This window comes from Oryzias latipes, chromosome 16 (genome assembly GCF_053564925.1).
Source record: "Oryzias latipes strain Hd-rR chromosome 16, Olatipes_Hd-rR_3.1".
NCBI classification, from domain to species: domain Eukaryota; kingdom Metazoa; phylum Chordata; class Actinopteri; order Beloniformes; family Adrianichthyidae; genus Oryzias; species Oryzias latipes.
In genome coordinates, this window is record NC_136252.1 from 35,227,996 (window position 1) to 35,243,734 (window position 15,739).

Below are 15,739 nucleotides of genomic sequence, written 5' to 3' on the forward strand. Positions count from 1 at the left end.
GGTTTTGGGCACCGATCTGAGAAAAGCGGTTCAGGTTTGTGGGACCGGAGAGGTCCAGATGAATGCCAGAGGTCCAGAACCACAGTTTCTTAAAGATAACCTCATCCCTCCTCCACAGTTTGTTTCCACTTCCAGACCGTCACCGTGGTAACCTTGACCCGCAGGTAACCCCCTCCCTCCTCCTCTCTGGACTTCAGCTCTAAGCGAACGTCTGAACGGCACCAGAACAAAGGAGCGACCCACAAACTGCTTCCAGATCGCCTCGTTAGGACGGGCAGCAGAGCGGGACACGGCGGGGATTCCTGAGGGGTGGCGTCATGTGCAGCTGTACCTCCCCAGGCGTCCAGACCCGCTCGGGACGGGTGGGGGGCGTGTGTGTGTTTTCTTCATGCTCGCAGAGAAACATCTGAATATGAAGCCACTGATCCTGGATTTCAACCATCAAACCACCACAGATTCAAACTTCTCTTTATTTTCTTCAGACACAGTTTCAGCAGAGAGCAGAAAATCCAGCTTCTGCTGAAAAACTCAAACTTAAATTAAAAAGCACAAACTTTAAGACCCAAACAGAGGCGTGTGAAGTTTCTCCACAGAAACACAAACCCTCCTGGGACGACCTCCTGGGATGCACCTGCTCCTCCTCCTGCCGCCCGGAGGCTCCCGGATGCGTCTCCCTCACAGCTCCTTCCAGTGGCGTAACACTAAACTCTGTCTGTCCTGAAAGGTTCGAGTCCCGGGACGGCCTGCGTCCTCAGCCGTCCCCTTCCTCTTCGTGGGACCCCATGTCCTCCAGGTCGGGCGGCTCCTCCAGCGCCTCCTGCTGGACGTGCTGGATGGACACTATGCCGGTGAGGAGGGCGTAGCCCAGCATGGCGCCCAGGGCCACCACAGCGGAGAGCAGCTGCTTTCGCCGCTTGCTGGGGACGTTGTCGAAGTCTCCAGCGTCCGGCTGGGGGGGCGACTTCTGACTGCAGCCGTCTGAGGAGGAAACAGGAAGGAGGGCTGCTGAGATGATCAGAGGGTCAGCGAGACAGGAGGAGCTGAAATGTTCGGGGATCCAAACACATCTGCTCCTTCCAACACTCCCATCTGTCCACAGTCAGTGTTTACATGAGGTCACAGACTCCAGCGGGCCTCACCTCGCCCGTCTCTGGGGAAGTACAGCAGCAGGATGTTGCTGCAGAAGTTGGCCAGGTTGTCCAGGGATTTCAGATGCTGCTGCAGCTTCCCGTTCGGCAGCTTGCACCTCAGGATCGGCGCCAAATGGCCGAACACGTAGGCGTCCAGAGAGGAAGGCCTGCAAAGGAGAGAGCAGGTAGGATGAGGGGGACCCCGGTCGGAGGAGGTCAAGAGGTCAGCAGACTATCTGAGAACTGGACTAAGTCGCCCCTCCCCCCCAGCATTCCAAACAGGAAGTACCTGCTGGCTCCGAGGAGCCAGAATCCCAAAGACGTCTATAGAGAAATTAACGGGATTTTTTCCTCTGCATTTTGTTTTTCAAGTGATAAACTGACCAATCGGATGCCTCTATCAAAGTAGGCGGAGCCAACAAAACATTTGATTGACAGATTATGTGAAGCCTGCTTTCAAGTGGTGGGGGTGTGGCCTTCCAACAAGCTCTCACTCCTGATTGGTCAGATGACTCAGACTGGCGATCTTTGGCTCCAACATGGCGGCGACATTATCATGCCATCTTCTGGTTGGAGCCGATGGTAAACCGTGTGATGACGTCACACTCAAGTCAGTCAGCGGTAGAGACTTGGTCTGAACGTGGAGGAACTTACGAGTCCCCGAAGAAGAACTTCTGGGAGCCGAGTCGTTGGGACAGCAGGTTCAAACACTCGGTGGCGTCACGATACAACTGAAGAAGAAAACAGAGACACACAGAGGAGAAGCTGGTTTAGTTCCTGTAGGAGAGCCGGACAGAAGGTCGGCCTCAGAGATGCGGCTGGAACTGGAACAGGTTTGAAACCCGTAAAGGTGAGCTCAGATAGAGCGAGCCTGTGGTCACATGACCCCTGGACGGGGAGCTTTCAGCGTGGATCTGTTCAGACGGGGAGATTTGTTTTCTGAGTTTTTTAATCTGACAGTCAACGCCGCCAATCTGATCAGAAGGTTGCGGGTTTGATTCCCACCTTGCCCACCCATGTGTCAAAGTGTACTTGAGCAAGACAGTAAACGCCACACTGGCCCTGGTGGTTCCAGGGACGCGTCTCGTCTGGGAGCTTAGTGAGGGAATGTCTCCGTCCAACGACTTGGACCTGAATCGACACCCGTTCCTGGACCCTCAGAAGAGGAACGTAGAAAAACAGCAGGTCTCATCTTTGAGGCTCAAGGATACATGTTCTCCTCAAACCACGACCACCAATCAGAGCGGAGCTCTGCGTCTGGTTCCAGCCAAAATAAACGTGTTCTGCTTTAGGCAAAGAACAAAGAACCCGCCCAGCGCTGACGTCAACCGGCTGCTGGTTGTCCAGCGTTTGAGGCTGAAACCTCCCAGAAGGGGACTTCCTCCCAGCAGCAGTGCTGCCGTTCAGACGTCCTGATCTGCCAACCCTTTAAACCTCCACAGGAAACTTTGGTTCATTCTGACTTGCTGTTCTGGAGGTTTCCACTGGCAGGAATAACCAATTCAAACCAAGTCCCTGAGCGCCGTTTAACCTTTGACCTCCACTCCTCAGCAGCAGAAATCTAGTATGAAGGCCCAATCTTCGCCTCCCACAATGTGCCCCCTCCTCCCCAGCGGCGGCACATGGAGACCAGAGCCCCATTCAAACTGGAGCCATGTGGGGGGGCAGCAGGTTTTCCGTCAGCTGACGCAGACGAGGACTTTCTGCAGGTCACCACGCGGAAAAATCCGCTTCCAGCAGCGAGTCTGAATCAGAGCCAGAATCTGTCAAAGTGAACGTCTTCAGTTCTGCTGGAGGTTTGTTTGAAAGCTTCTAGATCCAGAGTTTCCTCCAGAACATTCCAGTGTTTGAGCCATGCAGCAACACTCTGACTTCCTGTTTGAAGCCAGTTTACAATCAAAAGGGGGAAAACTTTACTACAGAAGTAAACCAACTTTGTCTGGTTCCATTCATTCCTTCATTCTTAAGGCCTCCACACTTGTTTGGTTTCTGCATGAAGCCCATTTATCTTTTTTTTTACTTCATATATTCTTCTTTGAAGCTTTCCAAGACTCTTATTGTCATTATATATGTTATTCACTCCTTCAGTGGAGAGAAACTTCCTCTGTTAGTTTTCAGCAGGAAAGACTTTTGTCTAAACCTGAAGTTTCAGAAGAACTTGTGTTTGCACCTCCAGGTCTGCTTGGAGCTGACCTCTGGCGACCTCTCACCTCCTTCTCCAGCTCCTCTCCGGCCTCCAGACGCTCGTCTCCCTGCAGCAGCCGCAGCTTCTCCAGCTGCTGGCTCTGCATCCGTCCCGGCAGGAAGAAGTTGAGGGGGAACGGCATGTGTTCGGCGAACCAGCGGCGAGTCACGTCCACGTAGTTCTTTGGCTCGATCCAGAACGTGTAGATCTACAAGAACCGGACATCAGATCTGAGGTTCACCGACAGGTCCAGGAGGTCAGAGAGGAAGAAGATGAGGAGGAGGAAGATGAAGAGGAAGCCTCACCAGAGCCGGCTTGAGTTTCTCATCCATCAGGGAGATGAAGGCCAGGCTGTCGGCCCCCTCCTTGGCTGAAAGATCATAGTCAGCGTTGAATTTCTGGACAAAAGAAAAACTGTTTTTGACTCCAGTTCATGCGGGTCAGGTGAGCAGGTTACCATGGAAACCGTTAGCATGTTTCCTCGTGGCTGCAGCGGTTTACTGGCATGTTCACGGTGATGGAAACATCAGAGCGGACACGCACCTGAGGCAGAGGACACGTGTGAGCCGAGGCGCCAAGCGGCGGCAAAGTGAGCTCAGGAGAGGAGGCGAAGGCTGCAGCCAGAGCTCCCGCGGCGGCGGTTTGTGCGCCTAATGCCTTCCAGCTGCTGAATGACGGCGTGGAGACACGCGGGAAGCAGATTTATGAGCGCGCCGCTCGCGCCCAGTCTCTGCGGTTTTCCTTCACACTTTCTGGAACAAACCAGGAAGGGATTTTTCCGTGTTGAAGCGGATTTTCACTGACAGGAGCAGCAAGGGGGGGCGTGTCCAGTCAGAATAAACCAAGGGGGGCGTGTCCACGCGCCCGCCCAAAGACTTCAGGAAAGTTTGTGTCACCTCTGCATCATGTGAGAAAGCTAATAGTTTCAGTCTGCAGCAAATGATGACGTCTAAAGACGAAGGAAAACGGCGTTTTAAGCCTCCAGCTTCACTACTTTATGAACCCCCAATGAGAAAAGTGCAGGATGATGCAACAACTTAATGGACAATCTGGACTCATTCTAACTCCAAAACAAACCGATTTAAAACTATAAATCTGTGATTTAAGCGGAATTATTTCAGAAATGCTCATTTAAAGAACCGCTCTATGAAAATCGTGTCCTTCTGGCATTTTTCTCTGGATTGAAGAGATGGATGAAGAAAATTCAGCTCAAAACTGCATTTCTGGGGATTTCTTTATTTAAATTGTACCGAATCAGGAGCAGACAAATTCCATTGCAAAAGGTCGTATTTGGGACGTCGAAGCTACTACGGCAAGCCACAGGCCCCGCCCCCTTCTGGTACGTCAGCAAGATAGATCCGTGAACGTCTTTGTTTTCCTCGTCTGAGCTGGAATCTGGATCCAAACTGGAAAATGCTCGCCATGTTTGATGCACCGCTAAGGTTAGGTTGGGGGGGGGGGGGGGGGGGGCTATAAGCTAGTGGATGACAGAGCGTAAACAGAGGGATGATGGGAAATCTGCACAGGCACATCTACCCCGGGCCAACAGTCCTGCCCACAACTCAGAGAGGTGAATTTCTGATGAGCGCCTGCCGCTCTGCAGAAACTAGGTCGTAGAAAAGGTTTTTAGATTTTGGCTGAAAACAGCTGCATCATCATTAAAAGAGCGCCGGGAACGCGGCAGCGGGACTTTAGGTTAAAGATCTGAGAATGACAGGCAGGTGAAACCGGCTGAGAGCACTTTTGTCTTGCAGGTCAGGTTCTGCTTTGACCGAACGTCCAGGAGGACCATGAACGCATCACAGCACCTGAAGCTAACACCATCACTGCAGTTTTCCATGGAACAAAAAACGTTTTATGTGGACATTATTTGACCCCTCCCATGTCAGGAGCTAAAGTCAGTTTTCACGTGGAGTCCTGTGCTCTTCTGCGTGGATCTGGAGGAAACAGACGGTCAAACAACCGTGTGAACTTGAGTCTTTGACGGCATGAAGGTCCGGCTCTGCAGCCCTCCCTCCGCTCAGCCTGGTGGGGAACCGTCAGCGGTGCAGGAATGCGCCCCCGCCTGCTGCTCCCCGTCGTTTAATGAGCTTTTCCAGTCGGCTGCAGAGCCTTCACCGCGCGGCGGCCTCCTGAGACGCGGCTGAGGTCATACCGGAGACTTTTCCCCGCAGAACGTCTGAATTTGGAGCCAGCTCTTTTCCAGAATCCCAGGTTCAGCAGATTTGTCCGTGAGGTTTAAACAAATCAAAGCAGGAAGCCGCTCTGAATGACTGCTGACTGTGACGTTTGGGGTGTTTTGGAACAAAGAAGGTGAACTGCGCCCCCCATGAGAGAAATTATCCATAGCAACCATAAAGTTTTTTCCAAGACAGGGATAGTTGAATACACGCACAAAGTTTGGAGTCTCAACCTTAAAGTAAATGTTCATTTTACCACAGCAACCCATGCAAACCCCTCCAACATGAACCAGTTGCTAGGCAGCCAATGCATTCCCTTTAAAACGCAATGGGGAAGGAGGCGGGGCTTACCTGTTTCCGGAGATGGATGATGATGTCAGAGGTCCGAGACAAGGTTTCCTTCTGGCTGGTCCTGAACGCAGGAAGGGAACCTTCCAAACAAAGAGAGAGAGGGATGAGCGGAGGAGCGCAGAGAGGTGTGCAGAGGGAGGGGCGCGCCTCCTCACCGCTCGGACTCCTCCAGGGGTTGCAGATCTTCCGGACTTTGAGAGGAGCTCCAGCGAACTGAGCGTAGGCCTGAAGACGGAGGACAAAAGCGGATCAGGAAGCAGACGAATGAAAGGCGGAGAAAAGACAAAAATACACCTTTATAAACGGAAAAGAGAGGCTGTTGGGAGAAAATGTGATTATTTTCCTAATCATTAGAACTTTATTGGTTAAGACCCATTTGAGCTGGTTTTTTGTTTGCTTTCGGGGATAATGGACCCCCGTCGAGGGTCTGATGTAGCATGAATTAGGCTGGGATGCTGGGGGGGGGGGCAGTCTGGAGGTAACACCAAATAATTCTTCATTTTTGATGGAAACAAATCCTCTGAGGTGGATTTTCTACCAGAACCTGCAGCTCTGTGGGTTCTGGAGTCAGAGACCGATGGTTGATCAGTGGAAAGCCTCACCAACAGAGAATCTCATGGAGCCTGTTGTGTTGCAGTTTTGTGCGTCTGGAGGTGCTGCTGGTCAGGGTCAGACAAACGGGGGGGGGGCAGCAGGACTAGGTTTTGGCTAAAGATCCAGGTGACTCAGTCCTTCTGAGGAAAGCATCGCTTTTACAGACGGAAACATGAGGAGAACTTTCCTCACAAAAGCAGCCGTGTGGATGTTTGTGGACTCGTGGGGCTGAACGGACCGCGGCGGCGTTCAGTCGGCCTCAAACGCTCATTTTCTTTGGGACCAAAACCGTTCAAGACAACAACAAAAAAAGAGTTTTGAAAGTCAGGGTGTGACACCTGAACGTCATCAGACTCCAGAGTTTTGAAAGAGGATTCCAGAAGCTAAAGTCTGACAGTGTGATGCGGCTCCAGGCCTCAATATTAATACCAATAATAATAATAATCATCATAATAATAATGATGGATGGGATATTTCTGTGCTTTTCCAGAGGCTCCAAGCGCTCACACTGTGTGTCAAACAGGAAACAGTGTGAAATTTGAACATCTTGCAGAGTTTATGTCACATTGATTTTGTAGAAAAAGTTGAACATTTTATTAACGTTAAACAATCCTTTAAAGGCCGTCTTCCTGTAAAAAGACGTTAATGCCAAATCCACTGACTACTGGGGGCTCTGGGGTTCAGTGTCTTGCCCAAGGACACTTCAACACACGGGCGGGAATCGGCCCTGCAATATTACGATTGGAGGTCGACCGCTGTACCACTGCACCACGGGCGCCCGCCCACATGCACAGTCTGCATTGATGCTCAACTGGGGAATATAAAGACCTCCGATTAAAGTATTCATTTTTTCATAAAGTTTTCCTAATCAGAACACAGTGGATTCATGAATAGTGGTCCTGTTCTGATGTGTGTGTGAGTGTGTGTCAGTGTGTGAGTGTGTGTATAGGTGTGTGAGTGTGTGTATAGGTGTGTGTGTGTCTGTGTGTGAGTGTGTGTATAGGTGTGTGTGTGTGTCTGTGTGTGAGTGTGTGTATAGGTGTGTGTGTGCCTGTGTGTGAGTGTGTGTATAGGTGTGTGTGTGTCTGTGTGTGAGTGTGTGTATAGGTGTGTGAGTGTGTGTATAGGTGTGTGTGTGTCTGTGTGTGAGTGTGTGTATAGGTGTGTGTGTGTGTCTGTGTGTGAGTGTGTGTATAGGTGTGTGTGTGTCTGTGTGTGAGTGTGTGTCTGTGTGTGAGTGTGTGTATAGGTGTGTGTGTGTCTGTGTGTGAGTGTGTGTATAGGTGTGTGTGTGTCTGTGTGTGAGTGTGTGTATAGGTGTGTGTGTGTCATCCCTGCAGAGACTGAAGACTCTTTCAGGCATGAAGACGCTGCTGTCTTTGTTGGTTTCGTTAACCTGGTTGTTGTTCAGATCCTGATGTTTGTTTGCAGAGATCCAGTTTTCAGCTCAGAGGTTGTGTGGAAAATAAAAAACCCAAGTTATCAAGGATAAGAAGAACAGTGGAGAGCTCTTCTGGCATCATGGGAGAACGCTGGCCAGGTACCACGGGTCACAAAGAGCTCCATCTGAAACCGAGACCCCCACCCCAAAAAAAAAAAACATGGAGGACGATTCAAGGCGGGACAACAGGCTTCACAGTGGAAAAACAAGACGATGAGGCGCCGTCAGCACATCGTACATCCCTCTGAGAGGCCTGGCATTCTCCTCACTAAAGGCTCGTGCCGACAAACCTGCTTCCATGACATCATGGCGTGTTTGATTCACGCCGTGATGTCACGTGACGTTTACGCCTCATTTCCAGAAGAAAGGGCCTCATTATGAAGCTGTAGACCAGCTGAGAGGCTACTTTTATTTTGACGGGTCTGCTCCACTCGCCTGCACCTAAGCCCCGCCTTCTGGCCCTTCAACAATAGCTGGACCCAAGATTTCTGATCCCACCCACCTGTCAATCAAACGAGCGTGCCTTTAAATAATGCTGATAAAAGTAAACCAGAGTAGAAAACAATAGACATCAGAGATTTCTCCACCAGGAAGTTGGACTCTTTACATCAGTGTTTTCAAGCAGTGTGCTGCGGCACACAGGTGAACCGTGGGAAATGACCCTCATAACTGATCTAGAAACATCTGCAGGATATCAGCTCTGTGTTCATCCAAACAAGCTGGATGGATTCTTTTATATGATACACTTAAGAAGAAGCAGTAACAACATTTAAGAAACAGCATTAAGGTGAAAAAGACACAATTCAACTCAATTGAAACAATTTAATCATCTAAAAAGAAATAAAACATTTTTGCTAAATTTTTCAAAGACTTCATCTTTGATTTAGACAAAAGAAAAACTAATAAAACTTCAACATGTTCACTTTTTGTGGAGCTACAGAAAACATGAATAAATCACTATTTAGAAAGAATATATTTGTTTTTTTGTGAGGTTACCTAAAATTACATGTTAATAAAGTGAAGGGAAAAACAACTACCAGGGTAAAATGTCTAATAATTTAGTTAAAAATTATTACAGAAAACTAACTTTTATTACATCTTTTTAAAAAAAACAGCTGAAACTTCCAGCTTTTTCTGCCACAATTATCACAAAAATGCACATGAGATCATGGAGGGACTGTAGATCAATACAGACTACAGATGCTGGTGAGCCGCGGGACTTTGGTCAAAGTTAAAGTGAGCCGCGGCTCAAAAACACTGATCTACATGAATGTCTGCCTCCAGTGGTCATGTGAGGAACTGCAGCACTCCAGACTGGAAGGATGGGGTTTGGTGCTGCTGCAGGAAACCCCACCCACCCCGGACGTTACCCAGCATGCTCTGCTGTCTGCTCGCCCAGTCTCAGTCCAACACCAACATTGTTCAGGCAGGTTAGCGTCGCATGCAGGAAGGCTTGCAGCACCCCCCCCCCCCCCCCCTGGCCCCCCAGACCCCCACCAGCCGTGGTAACTGTCTGCAGAAGTCCCGGGTGGTCTCCGGCTGCAGCCAGCATCTCCACCACTCCCGGTTTCCCACCACAAAAACCTCCCCTGCCTGCTGCGGCTGCAGGAACGACAGGAACCGGTTCTACCGCCAAACAGCTTCCATATAAAAAACAAAAACAAAACTAGAATGTCGGAAAATAATTCAATGCAAACATCCGACATAGAAAAGACGTTTCTGGAGCGGTTCTACCAGCTTTACGCAGCTGGAGTTCCTAACTCGTTTAAATTGGTCTTCATTCATGAGCAGAACAACCTTCCAACTTATTGAGCTGATATTTTCTAATTCAAAAACTGAAATATTTCATCAAAGGGAGAAAAACTGTATTACATTTTTATGAGCTTCTCTAATTTTCAAAGAAAATTAAAGGATCCAAGAACATTTCCGGGTTCCAAAGACCCCTGTAAACATGAAAACAGCTGCTCAGCAAAAAAAAGGTCTGAAGAACGGCGTCCGTCTCTGAAGGATTCAAACAGGAGGAGGATGAGACCAGTTGCCATGGAAACAGAACAGCGCTAAATCAGCTGCAGGCAAAGTGCTGACAGAACAGTAAACATGACGCGTAGTATAAGAAAAATAATCATTTATCAAATGAACACGTCTGAAAAGGTCGTGTTAGCAAAGAAATATGAAGCTATGTTACAGAAATTAAGGATGGGCCGCATATCGGTGCCAATATTTGGATAACTTGAGTTTATCAGTCCAATATTAAAAAAATCTACCGATATTCTTCTGACTGTTTTCATAAACACTTTATTTTTTAAACGTATACTTCTGTTTACAGTCAGAACCTGATGGTTTAAAATACGTGTTATTTTTGATGGGATACATGTTGTTGATTCACAGTTATGTCCAACATTCACTAAATGATCTGAATGCTTACAGATATATTTATATAAAAGTGATACTTTTTCCTATGAGATCATTTGCTGTATGTTAAAAAAGAATGATGTGATTGTCCAGTTGTGTGTCTCTAATAAAGACACAAAAAGAAAATCTAAACTTTGTGTTACTGTAGACACTTCAGTATCGGTTATCAGCTGGAAAAACTGATATCTGCCCGTCCCTGACAGAAATGATAATAAATGAGGAGCTAAATGCTACAAAAAAATAAATGCAAGACTAAAAACTGAAGAATCAATAAACCAGCAGAAAAGAAATAAAACAAAAAGGATAAAAATGAGGACATTCTGTTCCTGCTGCTCCCTGTAGGGGGCGCCACAGTGAAACATCTCCATCCACCCCACTCCTCTGCATCCTCCTCCCTCATGTCCTCTTTGGTCCTCCTCGTCTGTCCATCCCCACAGAAAGCTGATGGAGTCCCACCTCCCCCTCCCCCTCCACACCAACACCCCCCCCCCCTCTGTCCAGCTGTGGGAACACCTCCATCCTTCTTCCTCATCCCAACCACAGCTCCTCTCTGTCAAATTCACCTCCTCCTGCAGAGCATCCTCATCCTCAAACATCTGGGCCGCTCCGTCTCTGCAGGAAATCAAACTTCTGACCTCAGTCCAGCTTCCACTGCTCTTTCCCAGAACTTCTTTGGATGAATCAGAGTTTCTGACTGACTAAGGAGATCTTAGAGAAGATGGCTGGAGGAGAAATGTTTCCTTTTACTTTCAGGAAGACAGGAAACATGCAGACCCACCATCCATGAATACTCAGAATAACGGATCAGGTTTGTCTGTTTTTATGCATCCCATGCCAACTTCCAGAATTTATATTCTTTCAAACCGTGTGGCAGATGTTTATGTGAGAAAGAAAGTGGGATTTAAGAATCCAAACTGTAACTTTTTGAATTGAAACTTGAATCATTTTGTGTAGAAATATGCCAAAAAAAATTATGGGATGCAAACATGGAAAAATCCTGAGAATTAACGTCATGAAGAGGAAAAAAAACGATCTCAACGAGACTAAAAAAAGAAAAGAAAAAAGAAAGAAATGGGTTCCTGTAAAGAGGCTTTGCTGCCCTCTGGTGGTCATGTGCGGAGTTACATGTAAACCTTCTGCAGAAAATCCGGGGAACATGTCTGTTAGAGGATTTTAGTCATACATGACTCCCCTGTAAATCTGATCCTGATCAGAATTCATGAGACAAAAACAAAGAGATTCATTTTTGAAAGAGCTTTTACTCGGTAGAACGTCTTCAAATTCATGAAAATCAAATGGAAAGAAGGTTTTTTCAACAGAGGGAAACCCAGACCTTCCAGCCTGAGAGGACGCCACCATGCAGTCCCACAATCCTTTGTGCTCATCAAAGCAACAGGACAACATTGTACAGGTCTGTGTGTCTGAAGCTTTGTGTGTTTGAAGCTTTTTCTCAGCGGGAAAAATGTGAAAACATGGTGGAGACAGAACTTCAGAGGTTGGTCCTTCAGTCAAAGAGCGATGTGTTGATCATCTTTCAGTCTAGTTCAAGGTTTTATTGCCGTTTGCACATGTGGTACATCTGACTTTTTCTTTGGCATCTTTCATGTCCGGCTAAATATAGAAAGAACTAAAATTTAAAATAAATAAAATAAGGAAAAATGCAAAAGTACAAAGTATAAAATATAAATATGAGTAAATATGAATAATGCGGCGTCCTAACCTATTCAGAGGAATTATTGCACATGTGGAGTTCATAGTTTGTTGCACTTAGCGTCCTGTCTGAACGGCATGTCATGTGATCCAGTCCAGTTTTCCCTCTGATGTCCTGTTCCAGCATTCTGATTGGCTGCTGTGGAAGCGTGTGGCGTGTTCATGGATGCTTTCAGGCCTGCGGCGTCTGAGGTCGTGACCTGAGTCCACACACTGGATCAGTGCGTGGGCAGGGGAGGGGTGTCTGTCTCTGATGATCTTTGTCACTCTCCTCCTCTATCGATGGTCTCCATGGATGGCAGGTTGCAGCCGATGACTTTTCCAGCTGTGTTGGTGACCCTCTGCAGCCTCTTCTTCTCTTTTATGGGGGCGTTTCCAAACCAGGCCGTCAGTCCTCTGGTGAGGACGCTTTCCACAAGCCCCCTCCTGGTGTGAGGGTCCTGCGATGGGTCCAGCCTCTGCTGGGCTTTCATCACCGTGGCAACGGTGTTTCTTTCCCAGCTGAGGCTGTTAGTGATCTGCAGACCCAGGAACCGGTGGCAGTCGGTCCGCTCCACCACAGTCCCGTTGATGATGAGTGGCTGATGTGGCGGTGCTTTCCTTCTGCAGTCCACGACCAAGGTGGTTGTCCTCGCCGTTCACCAGGTCTCTGTCTGCGGACCCGTCCCCTCCTCTGATGAGGCCGAGGACGGTCGTGTCGTCTGCTTCCTCAGTCATGATGCTGTTGGAGTCTCTGAGGACTTTTATTCTGAAAGAACCAGTCTGATCCCTCTAGATCAGGGGTCGGGAACCTATGGCTCGCGAGCCATATATGGCTCTTTTGATGGTCACATGTGGCTCGCAGACAAATCTTTTTTATTATACTTTTTTTTTCATTAGACCAGTCCTTCTCGGGCGCGATGCGATGCCAGAAGCGCGCAGTCGTAGCGGTGCTTAGAGAGAAAAATCTGCGCCAGCGCTATCAGTTACTATTATCTATTATTTCACAGAGTTTGTACCAACTGGAAACCTGTGAATTGACGTGCCTAAAACTGCGCGCTCCCGTCTCTGAGAAAGAGCGCGCAGATGCGGGGACGGGATGTGTGAGGGAGAAAGCAGAGGGGGGGGGGGGGGGTGAGGTGTTGTGGGGACAGCAGGTGAATCGCGCAGGGATTGTAAAAACGTAAAACCTGCTGCCCGTCACTCACTGCAGCCTGAGTGTGTCTGGCTCCACGTCTGCATGTGATCAGTCTGTCTCACATCTACAGAACATTCAGACCTAAGATCACGTTTAAAGTCTCAACGCCTGCATGAAGCAGAAACTCACCACGTAAACCAGACTAGACCATCAGCAAAACTACCACGAGAAATATTCATCATTTATCAGCAACAGAATAACAATGTTATTAAAAAGAATCCACAGACTTATTGTCCTTTAAAAATGTTGAAATTAAATAAAATGCACACATTCATTTGTATTTTTAGTTTTAAACATATCGTCGCGGACTGAGCGGCTGTTGGGCCGCGTTGAAAGTTCTGAAGTTCATTGAACGCATCTGATTGGCTCTCAGTTCTGTCGCTCAGCCTGTTATTAGGTAATTTGGACCAATGGTGTTCAGCCATGGGCCAAATAAGGGAAATGGGAGGGCTGGAGCAGGAGGGGGGGAATATAAAGTTGGGAGAAGCGCTCTCGTCTCGGCGGGAGAGATTCAGGAGTTGATGAATTAATTGTACGGCGTTTGTTGCGGTCTGCAGTAACCAGAATAAAGAACCTTAAAAGAGGTTAAGTCTCCGTGCCTCCGTGTGGGAAAGGGACACCACATTATTGAATGGCTCTTTCGAAATTACATTTCAAAATATGTGGCGTTTATGGCTCTCTTGGCCAAAAAGGTTCCCGACCCCTGCTCTAGATCCAAAATGCTGTTTATTGCTAAAGATCCGAGATTTTAAAAAAAGCTCTGAGATCTGATGAGGAGCTCCACCACAAAGAAGAGCCGGATTCTAAACTGGAAACCCGGTGGAAATGACCGAATGAAGCTGCAGAGATGATCTTCCGCGGGAAAAACCTCCTCCGGCCTCCAGGAGGAACGGCGGAGACCTGAACCGCCAGATGTTCCTCCGCTGGTGGAGCATCTGGGCTCTGGAGCCTGAATCCTCTCAGCTCCACAACTTCCGGTCATTCTTGGCTTCAGCTGTCTGTCAGCATATGACGCGCGTGGTTCAGACAGGGGACCACGTGATTCATCAAAATGTGCTAAATTCTGTATTGCACGTCGCCTGTCACGTCGTTACGTCACGCCAGGCGTCAGTTTCCCTAAAACAACAATAACTAAAAACAATCGCTGGTTGGCTTCGTGCTGCTGTTTCCCGCTTATTGATTAGCCGTAGAACTGAGCTTCTTCGGGGCGTTTCTGCGGAAATGTGGCCGTGGAGCAACGGTACAAACGAACCGGACCGAACCGAGTCGAACCGGTGGGGGCGGATACTCACCAGAACCACCAGACAGTCGGTGCTGACAGACGGCAGACCCCAGTCTCCTTCCCAGCAAAAGAGCTCGTCGGGCGCCGCCATGTTTGTCTCGAATGGTGACCTCCTGCACCGGAAGAGAAAAGCGCAGTCAAAATAAAGCTCCTGTCAAAATAAAATATTCCCATCAAACCAAAAAAAAAAAAAAAAAAATAGACTTTTCAGACCGAGGGGTTAAAGCCACGAGCGGCTTTATATTTCCATAATGCTCAGAAAGTTGCATCATTTCTAGAGATACTTTATAAAGACAATTATTATTATGATTCTTATTAGTAGTATTTTATTACGTTCCTTTTTTTTTTTTTACAAAAAAATAAGTGTGAAACTGTTTTCTTTCAAAAACATCCATAAATGGTGTACGGATACAAAAAAGTGGAAGTTTTCAAACCGCTGTGTCAATATGAGCGTTTCGCTGATGAAAGTTGGACTTCTGTCATCAGACCGTCTGACTTCTCAGCAGGAACCCGTTGAGACACTTCCTCTTTTTTCCTTCCTCAAAGCTCAAGCACAAATCATCGTACACAAAGACAAGAATAGTGTTTAACCCTTGTACTATCTTATATGACCCCCCCCTTCCATTGACATGTTCTCCCTACCATGACAAAGGTGGATAAAGGTGGAAAGATTTCATGTAATCCATGGACACCAGTGAAGATCACAAATCATTGAAGAAAAAAGGTTCAGAGCACTGTCTAGTGGGTCTAGATGACCCTACTCCCAACGTTAAAGTGCCTAGGATAGCACAAGGGTTACCTGATGCACCCTACTGCAGTCAGAGTAAAATTACTTTAGAAATGTCCTGAAGGAGAGGCTGAAGTCATCACAACTTAACATTAGAAACTAAGTATTTGCTGACAAACATAAAATTTTAAGTTGAGTTTGTGCTGATAGTTTCAAATTGGAGTTGGCAAATACTCAAAAGATATTTAACTTTGTTTTTTTCTCTCCTAAACACCAGTTCTTTGCTCCTTATCCGTCACATTTTGTCTTAAACAGACATAGATTTCTATCACTGCTGCTCAACAAGCAGCAAATTTAACCTCCACATAATTAAATGCATTCAAATCTTTGAAATGTTTGATTGATGCTCTAAACCCAAAGCTGAGCTGACTGTGGGACGTTTGATGACCAAAACCTTTGTGATGCAGAGATTTACTGTTCAATGGAGTTTTCTGACGATACCAGCAGAAATGATGAGCATCACCAGAACAAATGGAGTCCATGCAATAAA

The 15,739-nt window shown here is 47.6% G+C and overlaps 1 protein-coding gene across 1 annotated transcript; it reads right to left on the reverse strand.

Annotated features, from left to right (window-relative positions):
- Positions 1–432: 432 nt before the first annotated feature.
- On the reverse strand, positions 433–14,613 carry LOC101163689 (metaxin-1). Its single transcript, XM_004078423.5, has 8 exons — positions 14,473–14,613; positions 6,002–6,071; positions 5,847–5,926; positions 3,621–3,713; positions 3,341–3,523; positions 1,785–1,861; positions 1,140–1,297; positions 433–978 (listed from the first exon to the last, which is right to left on the reverse strand). Exons 1-8 carry the CDS (start codon positions 14,551–14,553, stop codon positions 752–754), a joined length of 969 nt encoding a protein of 322 aa, XP_004078471.1. The 5' UTR covers positions 14,554–14,613; the 3' UTR covers positions 433–751.
- Between the last annotated feature and the right edge of the window lie 1,126 nt (positions 14,614–15,739).